This window comes from Acomys minous (assembly GCF_964271855.1).
Source record: "Acomys minous genome assembly, chromosome: 6".
NCBI classification, from domain to species: Eukaryota; Metazoa; Chordata; class Mammalia; order Rodentia; family Muridae; genus Acomys; species Acomys minous.
Genome location: NC_140487.1, coordinates 30,818,023 through 30,833,007, shown reverse-complemented (window position 1 = coordinate 30,833,007; position 14,985 = coordinate 30,818,023). Strand labels below are relative to the sequence as shown.

General features: G+C 35.6%; 1 protein-coding gene across 1 annotated transcript in view; it reads right to left on the bottom strand.

Moving 5' to 3' along the window:
• Positions 1 to 14,985, bottom strand: part of SEMA3E (semaphorin 3E) — a 232,641-nt gene that overhangs the window by 14,713 nt on the left and 202,943 nt on the right. The window contains exons 11-16 of the mRNA XM_084785189.1: positions 14,114 to 14,336; positions 11,731 to 11,822; positions 9,793 to 9,834; positions 9,413 to 9,579; positions 5,253 to 5,320; positions 3,744 to 3,883 (exon numbers count right to left, since the gene is read on the bottom strand). Coding sequence (XP_084641315.1) covers positions 3,744 to 3,883; positions 5,253 to 5,320; positions 9,413 to 9,579; positions 9,793 to 9,834; positions 11,731 to 11,822; positions 14,114 to 14,336 — 732 coding nt within the window. The remainder of the gene's footprint in view (positions 1 to 3,743; positions 3,884 to 5,252; positions 5,321 to 9,412; positions 9,580 to 9,792; positions 9,835 to 11,730; positions 11,823 to 14,113; positions 14,337 to 14,985) is intronic.

Below are 14,985 nucleotides of genomic sequence, written 5' to 3'. Positions count from 1 at the left end.
ACATTTACTAGAACAAGCCCTGGTCCTGAGTTTATTTTACTAGGTGAGAGTTATTACACATTCTGGGTTTCAATTACTTTGATTATAAACTATGTTTTGAGAATGGTTGTTATAGACTATACAGTCCTCAATACTCAGACAATGAATGACTATAAACTAACACTAGGTCAGGGATTCTTGAGTATAAACAGTGGATATGCCGCTAGCTGTGGGTAAGCTGTAACCCTCTCAGCTTGTTTCTTCTATGTGTAAGATGAGAATAATCCTGTCCACTATTCAGTTTAGATATCTAGCAATGACAAGGAAAGCATCTAGCACCATCCTGGGTGCAGCAGGTTTGCAATAAGGGGCAGCTTCTATCAAAAGTACTCTAGAGCTCTTTTCCTTAGTATATCAAAATGGTATATCTAGCAACCAATATGTTTAACTTATTTAGTGAATATTTAACATGCTTACAGAAACTATTAGAAAGAATTAAATATAAAAATGTTCTGTATGAAGTACTTAAAAAAGCATAATTTAATATCTAAAGACCTAATAAAATATGTAGAGATTGTTTCCACATGGTGTATAAGGAAACAGGAAACTATAAGATGTATATTTGAGAGAACTGCTGGTACCCAGAGTTTAGAAGGCAGACAAATGAGATTTTAGATGCTGTATGACAGTTCAAGATCATACTTCAAGAATAATATGATCAAATGTTTTAGCCATACAATATTCTATTTAAAACTAACACCACAAGATTCAGTTTAATAGGTATATATAGAAACTTGAAAAAGGCATAATTCCTAAAATCAAAGATTTCAGTTCAATAGAAAGAAGGGGTTTATACCCTATGGTCTTGATAAGTACTTCTTCCTTCTTCCAGTTTATGAGGTGAAGAATAAACTTTGATTGTTATGAGTATTCTGCACAGCATCCCCATAAGAGCTAAAAATTTGACTAGGCAAAATTAAACATCCTTCCTCATGGTCTACAAGTGAGAATATGATTGCTATTTCTCAAAGTAAAAGGGACATAGAAATGATAACTAATGTAAAATGCTCATTAAATGCAACTGAGTACTTACCTTTCTAAGCCATTCTGCATCCAGTATAGAATTGATACATTTCCTTTTTTGTTTTGTTTTAGCTTGTGAATAATTGCTATGTCTATTGAAATCATTAATTATCTGACTGTGCCATGATCTTCATATGGAGAGTAAATTTAGAATTCCATACGTCAGTAGCTATACCAGTTAGGGAGATTAGGATGCCGTTGAGAAGAAGGTAGGCATAATCAGCAAGACGGGCAAGAAGCTCAGAGTTGAACACTGATGGATGCATCATGTCGGAATGACTTCCAAATGAGGTCAATTACAGTGAGTTCCAAATGAGAAACAGAGCTCACAGAGAGAGGAAATCTACTGATGGAAGAATTACTTCTGTCGTCTGAAGCCCTTTGACTGCAGGAACCAACCATGGACCATTCCCAGGTCCCCTCCTGCCAAGTTACGATGGAATTTAAAAAGCCATTTCATCTCACATTTGAGAAGTTGGAAATGCATTGACAGTAAATAAACAGTTTAACTCCATGTGCTATGCCACATTAGCTTTGTCTGTGTATGTGCTGGTACACTACCATGAACATTTAGGAGAGCTTTTCTTTCCTGATAATCTTTCATATTATCTCTAAGCCTTAGCATGTTGAAGTTCTTCCCCATTATTTTTCTGTTTCTAATTTTTTTATCATACAATATATTTTGATTATGTTTTCCTCTCACTCAGGACATCTTCACCTTGCTACCCACACAACTCTATTCTATTCTCTCTCTCTCTCTCTTTCTCTCTCTCTCAAATGATGGCTCATGCCTTTAATCCCAGCACTACGGAGGTAAAGTCAGGATTTCTGAGACCAAGGCAGCCTGGTTTACAGAGAGAGAAAGTTCAAGAACACCCAGGGCTACACAGAGAAACACTGTCTCAAAACAAAACAAACAAACAAACAAACAAGCCAAAGCAAAACAAAAGTCCCACAAAAACAAAAACAAAAAGCAAAAAACAAAAAAGCCCTGTGGCTTTGGCCTTGGCTTGTCCAACTACTCCCGGATATGGGGCCTGCCTGAGAGTGTAGTCGATATACCCAGTGGCTCTGCATTGGAAAAAGCTGATTATCCCTTTGCCAGTAGTTATCAATTGCAAACAATTTCTTAATTAGGAGTTGTCCTGTGTCCATGTCCCCCTTTCAGTGCTTGGACTCCATTTAGCTTGAAGATGTACAACCTTTCTTATCTAATGAATATTTGGGGAACCCAGAACTTATAAATTTTATCACTTCTACAGTGACTACAGACTAAACATGTTAGGTTTTTAGTTTCATCACAGCCTAAAAAGAAATGCTTTGGGGATCAGTAATTTTGACTCCAGGGACAGATTTAATCTTTAGTAAAAAACATAAATAAAGTAGTCATGTCTATTGATCATCGATCAGACATGCACACACAGCTCTCCTCTGTCCACAAGGCAGGGCTGTAGGAATCACATCACTCACTCAACTTGAACGCATCTTTTCAGCAAAGGCCATCTGTACTACAATTACCAAGATCTTCCTGCTGATGTGAACATTCTTCTTGTGAATTTAAAATTCTACTTGAGAAAATAGAGTTTAAATCCTTAATAAGAAGAGACTTGATACCCTATGAGCATATACAGGGGGAAGAGGCCCCCCTCAGTCACAGTCATAGGGGAGGGGAGTAAGGGGAAAATGGGAGGGAGGGAGGAATGGGAGGATACAAGGGATGGGATAACAATTAAAATGTAATATGAATAAATTAATAAAATATATTTTAAAAAAGAATTAGCAATATCCATCCTAAAGGCTCTATACCTTGGACACAGCCAGATCCATCATGTTACCTCCCATCTTGGAATGACTTCCAGAACATTCCAAGTATGCTTCAAATGCTGGCTCTTCCCCTGTCTCTCAAAGTAGTAAAGTCATTGCCTCTGTTCCTTAAGTGACCTTAGAAGCATAGTCACCAAACTACTCTAAATGGGGAGAGTGCTGAGATTTGCCTTTGATCCCAGTGGATTAGAACCCTATTTCAGTTTTTCATGTTTAATTTAAAGCTTTATTAATATTGATATCACTATTATTCTTATATGTTAATAAGGTTGCTATTTCTAAGGAATGCAACCTTGGTGGACATAGTTTAAGATACTGCCATTGCATATATCACAAACCTGAAAGTACTTGCAGCAGGAAACATATGAAATATCGATGTCTATAGTTTAAAATATCAGTTCATGTGTATATGTATAATAATTTATTTGTAATGTGAACAATATATCTATAAATCTACATTTATATTATTAAATTTTATAGGCACATAAATAGCACTTAAAAAGAAAGCTGATTTTTTAAAAATTGGTTTTGTATGTGTGTCAACATGCACATGGGTGTAAATCCATATGTAAGTCAGATGACAGCCTTAGTATCTTTCTTAGCAATTTGAGACAGGTTCTTTCACTAGCCTGGAGATTGGAAAGAAGGCTGCTAAATCCTAAACCCCGAAGAGTCGGCCTGCCCCTCTCCAGTGTTGGGATTTAAAATGCATGTCACCATGTTTGGGTGTTTTATATTGTAGAAATTGTAAAACATATTTAGCTCAACATGCTTTCATTTCAAACACGCCCTTCACCTACTTTGTGGTCATGTGCTCTAGGTAAGACACCAAGTGTGAATGCACAGCTATGAGTTACCTCTTCTTTTCTTATTTCACGTCCTTTCTGCACAAACCAGACAACTTTTGCTTGTAGTGATCGTGGTGTGCATTCCAGCAAAGTACTGTTGCTCTCTATGCCATAGGCCAGCCTCTCCTCAGTCCTGTCCAAAGCGTCTCCTGCAATAGAAAGGTAATGGCATCAGCCTCGAGATTGGAATTTTACTGCTAACTTTTTTAACAACTATATTCGGTCCCAAAGGATTGTAAATAACTCTTTCCTGGTTACTGATTTCTACACAGCCAATTATTTAAATCAATTATTTAGAAAGGCATATGAGAATTTGGAGATTTAAAAGACAAGTAGGTAAAGATGTGAAATAGATGGTGAGATCTAGGAACTTGGCTCTACAATATGGGGCAGTGAGGACAGTGATAAAGTACATCAAAAGGAAACTCATGGGAAATCAGCAGCAAGGTTCTCTGAAGGCAGGGGAGGCATGAGCATCAGATATTCAAGCAAGGCATCATCTGGTTTCTCAAGTTTTTTGCCCTCATTTTCAAAACTGACCTCTAAATTTCCTGAGACTAAGGCCATACTTTCCATTGCTTGTACTCCCAGATGCTGGGGCTCCTGTATTGAATCCCAAGTGGATTAAAACAATAATAACAAAACAAACGAACAAACGAGCAAACAAACAAACAAATATCTGGGCTTCAAGTTCTAAAAGTGGCATGACCACCATTGGCTCCCAATGATGGCACCCATCATCCAGTTGCTTCTGAGTGAACGCAATGACATAAAACTTGGTCATCATCCATTGTGATATGACTCAAAAATATCGCTTTTCCTGTTTGGTTTTCTTGTCAGTTCTAGAATTACTCTGCTATAGCAGAAGAGAAAAGTTTTTATTTGTTCTAAAGTTGATACATGCTATACCATACATAATAAAAAATAAATTTAAGCCAGGTGGTGGTGGTGGTGGCATACACCTTTAATCCCAGCACTCATGAGGCAGAAGGTGGCAGAGGCCTGAGTTCAGGGCAAGGCAGGCCTACAGAGTGAGTTCTAGGACAGCCAGGGTTACACAGTAAAACCATCTCTCAAAAAAACCCCACACTCCCCAATGCAGAAGAAGAAGGAGGAGGAAGAGGATGAGAAGGAGGAGGAGGAGGAGAAAAAGAAGAAAGAAAAGAAGAAGAAGAAGAAAAAGAAAAAGAAGAAGAAGAAGGAGAAGGAGAGAAAAGGGGAAAAAATAGAAATTTGGGATGAAGAGGTAGGTCTGAGAGTTACTGTCATCAGTTACTGCTGCTTTCTGGTCCTAAAGTTCCTCAGCTTTGATCTCTAATACTAGATTGTGCTAGTGGTAATATCTGGAGCAAATTTTGCTAGTTCTGTAAAATATCATAAATTTGATTTTAAATATATGGGAGAGAAACAGATACATCAGGGACAGTGTTTCAGGAAAATGACTCATTTAAAGAAATGTATAGTTTATCTTCAGCATATATTGGGTAAATCATAACAATTGATTTTTCTGAGGATTACCAACAAACTGCTGTCCAAAGCACTGCTGGGCAGCATTGCCGTGCCGAACATCCTGTCTGCGAAACCGCCTGGAAGAAAGAAAAGTTTAGGAGATTCTGAGGTTCAAATTTCCTTGATTTTAAAATACAGCCAACCACACTGAAGATTCCAAAAATATTCTGTTGTCATAAAAAAATTATCTGTTACATAAAACTAGCATAAAATTTAAGCATTACACGTTTCTTATTTCCTTGGAGTATTTTCAATGGTTAAAAGATCTATACAATATTGTTCTTTAAATGTTTACATAGGTTTGAATTTCAGACCCTCAAATAGTAATTTAATACATTTCTCTTTACATTTTGTTAAATATTTGGTTCAACCAGAAACTTGAAGTTTGTAAAGGCATGACAAGGGGTGTATGCAGATAAGTACAATAGAAATATTTATTTGAGAATTGTAATAGAAAGCCTACGTAATAAGGAAAAAGATGTTTGAATATGACTATTTTAACTCTTCAGAGTCACAAGTTTTCATCGTACTGTTCTTTTTGTTGCCCTAGTTTTTCACCTGTCCCTGTGCTCCTGGAATAACAGCTCCTGAGACTTAAAATGATTTTATAAATACCCTGGACATGTTGCTAGACTCTTTTATGCCTAGATCATAACAAAATAATCCATTTATACTAATTTACATTCTGCCATATGGCTGGTTACCTGGGCTCAGGTGCCATGCATCTATCCTCATTACATCTTTCTGGCTCAAGCCCCTACCCCCACCCCTGGCCCTGCATTTGGCTTTCTCCCAGAATCCTCTCTGCTATTAGACACCCCAGCTCCTATTTCCTGCCTAAGCTATCGGTCATCAGATTTATTATTGACAGGTGCTACATCCATACAATACACAAGATATTCCTTTACATTTTTCAGTCTCTTCACTGTATTCAAAAAATGATAATGGAATAGTAGTCAAGGGATGAGAGCTTTTCTCAAATGGGAAAGGGAAGGGTAGAAGATATTATCAATAAAATTTCAAGGCTGTGCTCTATAGACAAAAGAATACTTGATTAATTTTATTATAAATCATTGACAATTAGAAAATCTTACAAAGAAGTGGAATTTCACAAAATCAAAGTTAGAACTTCCACGTGTATCATTGCTTTGAGCTAGACTGAAAAAAAAAACCCTTAGAATGAAAGCAAAGCTAGGTGGTTTCTTTTTTAATATACTAGTACAGACAGCTAGTTGCAACTGAGAGCAGTAAAGGAGTGACTTCAATTGCTGGTGCCGATCCTCTCTTAGATGACCATTGCTTCCCTCTGCTGGACAATGGTGATGAACAGAGTAGGGACTGAAAAGCGTAAGGGGAGGAAATAGTTTCTATGTTGCAGAGATGACGTTTTATTGCAACTACTATACTAACCATATGAGGATAATAGAAACAGCATTCTAGATCATTCTAGATAAGCAACTTGAATGGTTTATAAAGAAATCAAAATTTTGTTCAAAATAATTGAAAACATGCACTTATGAGAAGGTTACACCTTCCAGCTAGATTTCAGTTCCTGTTTAGTACTCCAATATAATTGTCCTTTACCCCAGCATTAAATAAAACACATATTACTATCAGGACAAGAAGAATGCTTGAGCAATGGAGCCTTGCATTACTGAACGCTGCATATTTTTCTTATATTCCCTCCTTCTTAGAAACTTCTAAAGAGAACACTGGAAATAGAGAAAACGAGAGCCAGGAGGAGGAAAGGAGCCAGCTTCGTAGATTACAGTGTGTTCTGGAAGGCCACGTTAAAGAAGTAGCCAGATTGTGAATTAGAATCTTTCCCCTATTGACTCATTTTCATTCCACAAAGTAGAAAAAAAATGTTTATGTAAATGACCGGTTTTCTCTTCCAGCTTCTATTCAGGTCTGAGGCAGAAATGATCCTATAAAAGCAAACCATTTTCTCTCCGTGTGCTGGAACTTACTCAAAAGCTTCTCCCCCAGGAATGGGTGATGGATGAAAAGAATTTGACAGAGTGAAAGATCTCCAGTATCCTGAAGTGAGTTGATCCATTTATAAGCATGGCATCAGGCTCTGTATATTATCACTCATTGCTACCCCTTGTCTGCTATTGTGTACATTTATCTAACCTCTTCTAGGTTATTCTTTTAACATATATGTATATATTATCATATATATATATTATATACATATATATTTTCAACCTTATGGTGGCACTCCAAATGAAAATTATTATCCCTGGAAACTGCTGAGTTAAAACTAGGCATCATTGCTGTGTGCGACTCATAAGCATTTGGTGCAAAGTTACACACATTTTTTTTTATAATTGCTAGTGACAATACAGCAGTAACCCTTATCATATTTGTAAAATAACCTTTTGTGGCATGACTACAGATAGTTGATAAACGAATTTAGAGAAACATTCAATGGCCTTTGCCTACATACAAAAATTTAAACAGAGGGTTTTTAATGAGATGGGTGTGTTTAACTTATTTATCCACGGCACAGTATATACATAGGTGACGACATATTATATCTCATAAATCTCTACATTTTGTGTCAGTTAAAATTAAATTTAAGCCAAATTTTAAAAACCCATCTGCTTAAAATAATCCCCTCAGATGAGCTCCTACTCTTTTACTTACTCCTGAGTGGTATGGCTCTTCCTGAGCACTCTGTCTTTGCACGATTAACCCCTTTGACTGGAACTTCCATAGATTCTTTTTAAAGAGTGTGCTCAGTTTTATAGAGAATACAATGAAACATGTGCACTGCACTTGGTCAAGTACCTAAAGTGATCAGCAATGAGCTAATACCAGCACTGTTGGCAGTTCCCCTCTCCATTGTTTCTTCCTACCTCAAGCTTGTAGTACAGAACTCAGGTGGTAGATGGACAAACTATCCTCAGCTTTTAAAATACTATTATAGCCATATTCTCCAATAATGGGTTGGATTAGCTATAATCATTTGTGCAAATGAAATGAGTTGCTTACTTGTTTAGCACAGTTGGTAAATTATTTTGCCCACACTTCTCTGGAAAGCTCACTTCATCTGTGACTTATTCTACCCTGTCCTTAAATTCCTCTTAGAATATTAATTTCCTCAAATTAAATTATTAAAACTTTTGAATTAGTGAAGGCTTTATATTTATGCATATGACAGAGAGAGAGAGAGAGAGACAGAGAGAGAGAGAGAGAGAGAGAAGAGAAAGAGAGATTTTTTTTGTCTGATCCTAAAATGATAATTATCATGATTTATATTAAATTTTATTCAAATTATATTTGGAAAACAGAACCAAAAATTAAATGGCAAAAATAATTGGAATTTATGCAAATTATTTTTTTCTGAGAGAATTTTAGATAGTTTTCTGTGTTGCTTTAATTATTCCTTGTTGAAAAAAACACATCCTATTTATTATGTGGGTTTTTTCTTATTTATTTTCTTAATATGTATATAACCTCATATAGCTTGAGTGGAAAAATACCATACAAAGTGCTTTGTGAACTTAAAATCCTGTTTAAATACAGCTTGCGTTTACCTTTCTTTATAAATGCAATGACCTCATAGATCTATAGACATTGGAGTTCAGAGGTCTCTTGGTACCTTTCATTTGTGTTGAATTAAATCACATATTTCATTAATTACACAGGTCATGTGTTTGCCTAGGAGTTAAAATATTCACTTCTAAACGGAGTAAATGAAGTCCAGCTGCTTGAGAGGACACAGGAAACCAGGATGTGTTTTAGGATTTATTTATTTATTTTCTTTCTAAGTCTCTGAATCTTTCTCCTGTGGTGGCTTGCCATTTCTACATTTTAAATTTATCTGAACTTCATTATGTCCAGCAGAAAAAAAGAGTTTGTGGGGAGAGCGGGGGGGGGGGGATTTAATGCAAAGTGAGATAAAAAGTAAAAGTCCTAATGGGATGCTCATCCATGATTTATCCAGTACGGGATGGTAGTGCATCAAAGATGTGTGAAGAAAATTTTCAAATTGTGAATGCTAATATTTATGATCAAATTATAACTAGAGTAATTTATCAATAAAGACAGCTTATTTTCATTGAACAGGCACACACGTGCATGCATGCTTTTAGAAGATACAAAAAAAAAATACAGTTTTTCTGAACAATGGAAACGCCCCAGTGAGGACGGTGGCTTACCTCTTCGCGTGTGCTCCTGTTGGGTAGTACCTAGAGCAGGATATGCCATCCCAGGCACAGTAAGGGTCTCGAGCCAGGCAGCAGTCGGCACAAGCACTGCCATACATGTCGCAGTGATGGAATCTGACTTGTGCCACAGCAGAGGTTGATCCAATGTAGAGCTGTTGCTACAGGAAACAGGAAGCTGTGAGCAGAGGAGAATTTACAGAATTCCCCAACTCCTGTGTTCCTACAGTAATAATATAAAATAGTGAGCAACCACCCTGCTATCTATCTATCTATCTATCTATCCATATATATATATCATGAGCTAGCATTCTTAAACTCTGTGTTTTAATTAACTAACAAGCAGAAAAGTTTGAAACATGAAAGCAACTTACTCTCTTTGAAGAAATTTCCATAGAAATGATAGGAACTGGATCCTGAAATTAATCAAAATGTTTTATCTTTAGTAAATATAGAAATAGCTGCTTAACAAGAAGTCAAAATAGTTATGAGTGGTTCTGTGCTTGTAGCCTATAACTCTAGCTTTAGTAAATCACCGTGCAAATCCAAATCTATTAAAACACATCGTTTAATTATTGTATAGTGGAAGAATTTTGCATATGAGAAACAACTGAGGATCCAATCAGTTAGTCTTTGTCTTTGGAGTAAATAGTAACAGCTTTGAATAATATTTGTTATTCATAAACTCATTTATCTTTGGTAAGATTTTTACCAAAGTTCTTAAGCCACTAGAAGTAAACTATGTTTTAGATTGTTGGTTGCAGCTAGTAAACTTCATGGTTTTTAATTATTTGAACTCAAACCTGTACAGAACATGTGTGTATTATAAAGGCCATAGTAAAATCACTTTACATTTTTTGGCCAAGATGAAGAGCCTCATTTTCTTAGGATTATAGTAGATGGAGGACAATCCATGGTATAGCACTGGGAGCCTTCAGGTTTGTTTAGCAACGCCGTTTAATAGTCAAGCTTTTTAATGAGTGCAAGAAACCTTACGTTAATCCTACAAGCAGAGAAAAGGCAGGCAGATGGAATCCACTCTGGGAATAGTTACCCTTTGAGGAATTAATTTTTAAGAGAAGCGATTTGATCTTTTATGTTAGTTTTTAAATTGCTCTTTTGAATTTATTTATTGAGTGTGTGTCCTGTGTGGAGGTAATAGGACTACTTCCAGGAATCTGGTCTTTCTTTCCACCATGTGGGTTTCTGGGATCAAACTCAAGACTTTGTATTAGCAACAAGCATCTTTCCTGGCTGAGCCAGGACAAAAGATCAAAAACTTCTTATCAGTTTTTGTCTTGTTTTGTTTTATTTATTTATTTTTTTTGTGTGTGGAATTGTTCTTATAACATTTATACAACCAAACTCTTTGCACCTGAGGGTATTAGCATTTATTCATCCCCGTAGCATTGATCCTAAAGGGTTATTGTCAAAAGATACACTGGTGTGTACTGAAAATATGAGCTACTGTCCCAAATGTGAAATTAAATTTTATATAGATGCCTGCACTGCAAAATAAACAGCATGTTCCATGTATGATGTGGAGGTGCTATGAAGTATTTGCAAGACTCAAAACATCCATGATGCCTCTTAATGTACAGGATGTATGACTTAAGCTTCCTTCAACCATGAGTTATAATGCTATAGACTGTGAGCTCAGTATTATGTCATCAGTGATGTGAACTATGATGTTTTAAACAGAAGCAAACATAAAGCAAGACTGTGAATTGTTCAGATGACAATATATTGTGATCAGAAATTGGCAGAATCCTTTTAGCCAGAAATATGAGTCAGGATTGATTGCATGGGCTTAAACGTGTCATCTGTTTTGTTAATGAGACTTTACAGTATGTATGGTTACATTATAGATTCATACACATAAATATATATATTTTTCATAAGTATATTTTGTGCTTTACATAATTTTCTATTTTTTCTTTTTCTTGGTAATTCCTTGGTGTAACTAACACAGTATAGTTAAACATAGTGCCCTCCCCCTGCTACAGTGTTCACTATTTGAAGTATGTCACTTAGCAGCAGTGTTGTGCAAGATGTCAGTCTTCACTAGTATGGAATTCACATATAAGGTAAGGGCTATTTTCTTTATGACGGTGGCTGGATACTGACATTTCCTTCCCTTACAGGAATATTGGCACTTTGGAGCATTGAAGGGACAAACTCTAGATTTTAAATGATTCTTCACTTCAATTTTCTCTGAATTCAAAACACACTTAGACAAGAAAAACTCCTGAAAGCAATTTTCTTTATTTTCAGCTTTGATTATGTATGTATCTGAATCATCACTAGATTACCTTGAATATTTGGAGCTCCTCGAGTATGACTTCCTCCATCCCCTCTGTCTCTTGGTTGTAAATTGTGATTACTTTCAGTACAATTCCTGTATCTGTGACAAAGCAATGACCAAAGTGGAGTAAGGACTCTGACTTCAAACAGAACTTAAACTATGATTGCAAAAAACATATGATCACTGGCAATTAAAAATCACATGGCTACTTACACATTAATAACTTGCAAAGATAAGATCAGTTTGGCGTACCATATATAAAAAATGTTTTTTGAGACAGTGTTTCTCTGTGTAGCCTTGGTTATCCTGGACTCACTTTGTAGACCAAGATAGCCTCGAACTCACAGTGATCTGCCTGATTTTGCCTCCCCAAGAGCTGGGGTTCAAGGCGTTCACCACTATGTCTTCTTTTTTTTTTCTTTTTTTCAAATAGTTTGGTCAACACAAAAACAAAACCATACACTCAGAAATCAAGCTGCCAAATTTTAGACATTTCTTTTGTGATTCATCAGGTGAAATGATACTCTTCTTAAGCCTTCTATATGGTAAGAATGTATGATATACTTTTGTCCAAGAAAGGCACAAATTATTTTGTTGGTTTTGAGAGTGTTGAACACTGGGGTTACCATATACTAGGTAAATCACCTATCAGTGGCTGCACTCCAAGACCTATGCATAAAAATTTTTAAATATCTAATTTTGGGTAGTAAAAATTCAACATATATTGAAGATATAGAAGATATTTTTCAGCTCCAGGTTTCCTCTGATATACTTTGTTTCTTTAGATTGTTTTCACTAAATTTTGAATATAAGAGAAACTGGCTACATCAATGAACCAAGAATTGACATATCCATGTTGAAATTTGATGAGCTAGTGAGATTACTCAGTGTTAAAACTGCTTGCCATGTAATCATCTGGATTTGGGCTGAGCTTCAAACCCCCTGTACCAACCTGGACACAGCAGTAAACCTGCAGTCCTTGCACTGGGCACACAAAGACAGGATGATACCAGGGCTTACTGGCCAGCCAAGTCTACCCCATCAAGGAACCAATAGTCTGTTTCAATTTCTTAGCTTCCATAGCTGCTTGCTGTTTTATAAAACTGCATTCTGGTTTAGATTTCCATTTAATCTTTTATTATTCCTGACATTGTGAGTTCAATCTATCTACTTAAAATTTTAACAAGAGATCAGTTTTCACACACACATAACTTAGTATGGGTAGAAATAATAATTCATAAAATATATTAGACTTTTGGAAGTGTTAATAACATGAACTTTCATAAGATTTGAGCAATTCATAAAAATTTATCAAATCCTACATATGAGTTAATAAGACTATTTTATAATTAACCTGATAGCCATTACCTTTATTTTGTATTAATTAAAATGAATAACAATTGTCACATTTTGGAAATTAACCACACAGACATCAGACAAAAGCAAAAATGCAAGTTGATTTATTCATCTGGAAGCAGTGATTTTGTAATACTGACATCCCAATATTGTATTAGAGCCCATGCCTAGTAATTACTGGGAGTGAAATCTACTACTTATTGGCTTTTCCAAAGTAGTTGTCACATATCTCTAATAGTTTAATTTGTTTTGGAAGAATGTGGCCAATATGACAATATCAATGAATTAAATATGATATAGATGAAATTTCCTAAATGTTCTAAATGATCTTTGATAAATCTAACATTAAACAGCTATAGCATGGTTAGATATGTGTTCCACTTTCTAAGGCAATTATAAGAAAATACTTCAACCATTTTAATCACATTTCAGTCTTGCTTTTGGAAATTCCTTTTTTTTTTTTTTAATGATTGGAAATCACCATGTGTGAAATAGTGATCAGATAATTTTAGGTTTCTTACAGAGGTCTTATTCTTATACAATATTGAACTTATCAACAATGATAAAATACAGCCTATACTGAAAGACTATTATTTTGTTTGATGTTTCTTTGCTTAAATATTTATTTATTTATTTATTTATTTATTGAAACAAAAAAGCAGTAGACTGGAGAAGCATAAACAGCAGTCTTAGCATTATATCCTCTTCTGAGGCAGGTCCCATGGCCACATGAAACACCATAGGGCAGAACACTTAAGAATGCTTCTTAAAATCACTGCTCTGACCAGTGCTGTGCTGCACAGAGAGAAGGGAGGTTAAAGCTGAAGCACTGCACAGAATTTGTTCCTCATACATAACTCTGGGCATTCAACAAATTTCAAGTTTCTTCCCATAAATAAGGCTTAATGAGATGGCATTAATTGAAGCTATAAACTCATTCAGTCGTTTCATCTTTAGCTATGTGCAAATGAGCTGATTGGGAAAAGTTATCTGCGGGTGAGTTAAAATGTATCAATGCTTTCTTATGTCTTTACCTGTCCCGATAAATAAAACATCATACTGGCCATCCTCAGCTTCCACTCGATCTACGGCTAGTTGCTTCAGGTTATATTTTCCATCCGTCTTTACAAGTATTGGCTTTTTATGAGCAGGTTTAATGGGATGATACATTAATGGATGCGTTCTTGCGAATCGAATGGCATCGTCAGGGTAGTCTTTGGTGGTCGCATATTTCCCTCCATTCACTTTGCTGGCACACTGAAATGCAAGTGCGCTAGTTTATTATTTTTTCTCTTACACCTAGACACAAACATATGACCACTGACAAGATTAGAAAAGTTAAATATGCTCAAGGAGTAAACTGTGCATTCAGTGGTATATAGCAGCTCTACATATTTTGTTCCTGAAATGGATTCAGCATTAAAAATTTCAAAATAAAATTATTTTTACATGCAGCATTGAAAAGACACAGAGAACACTGAATTCATGAACACCAAAAATATATACAGTACAGGACAATTTGTGAATACAAATGAATGCAATAATATGAATGATCAAAATGTTTTTGAATTTTGTTTTTTATTTGAAGTAAAATTATAAACTGAAGAATATATCATTTGCTGTTGGCACAGCTTAATGTAGAGTGCTTCATAGCATATGTGAAGCTCTGGATTTAGTATATTGCACCAGAAAAGAAAAAAGAAGAGGAAAAGGAGAGATAGAAAAGAAAAGAGGAAAATAGAAAGAAAGAAAGAAAGAAAGAAGAAAGAAGAGAAGAAAGAAAGAGAGAGGGAGGAGGGAAGGAATGAAGAAAGCAAAGAAAGATTTACCATTCGTCAGAACAACACATACATGTCTTTTAATAATAAATCTCTAAAGTTTAAGAACACGGGGGTTGGGAGGAAGA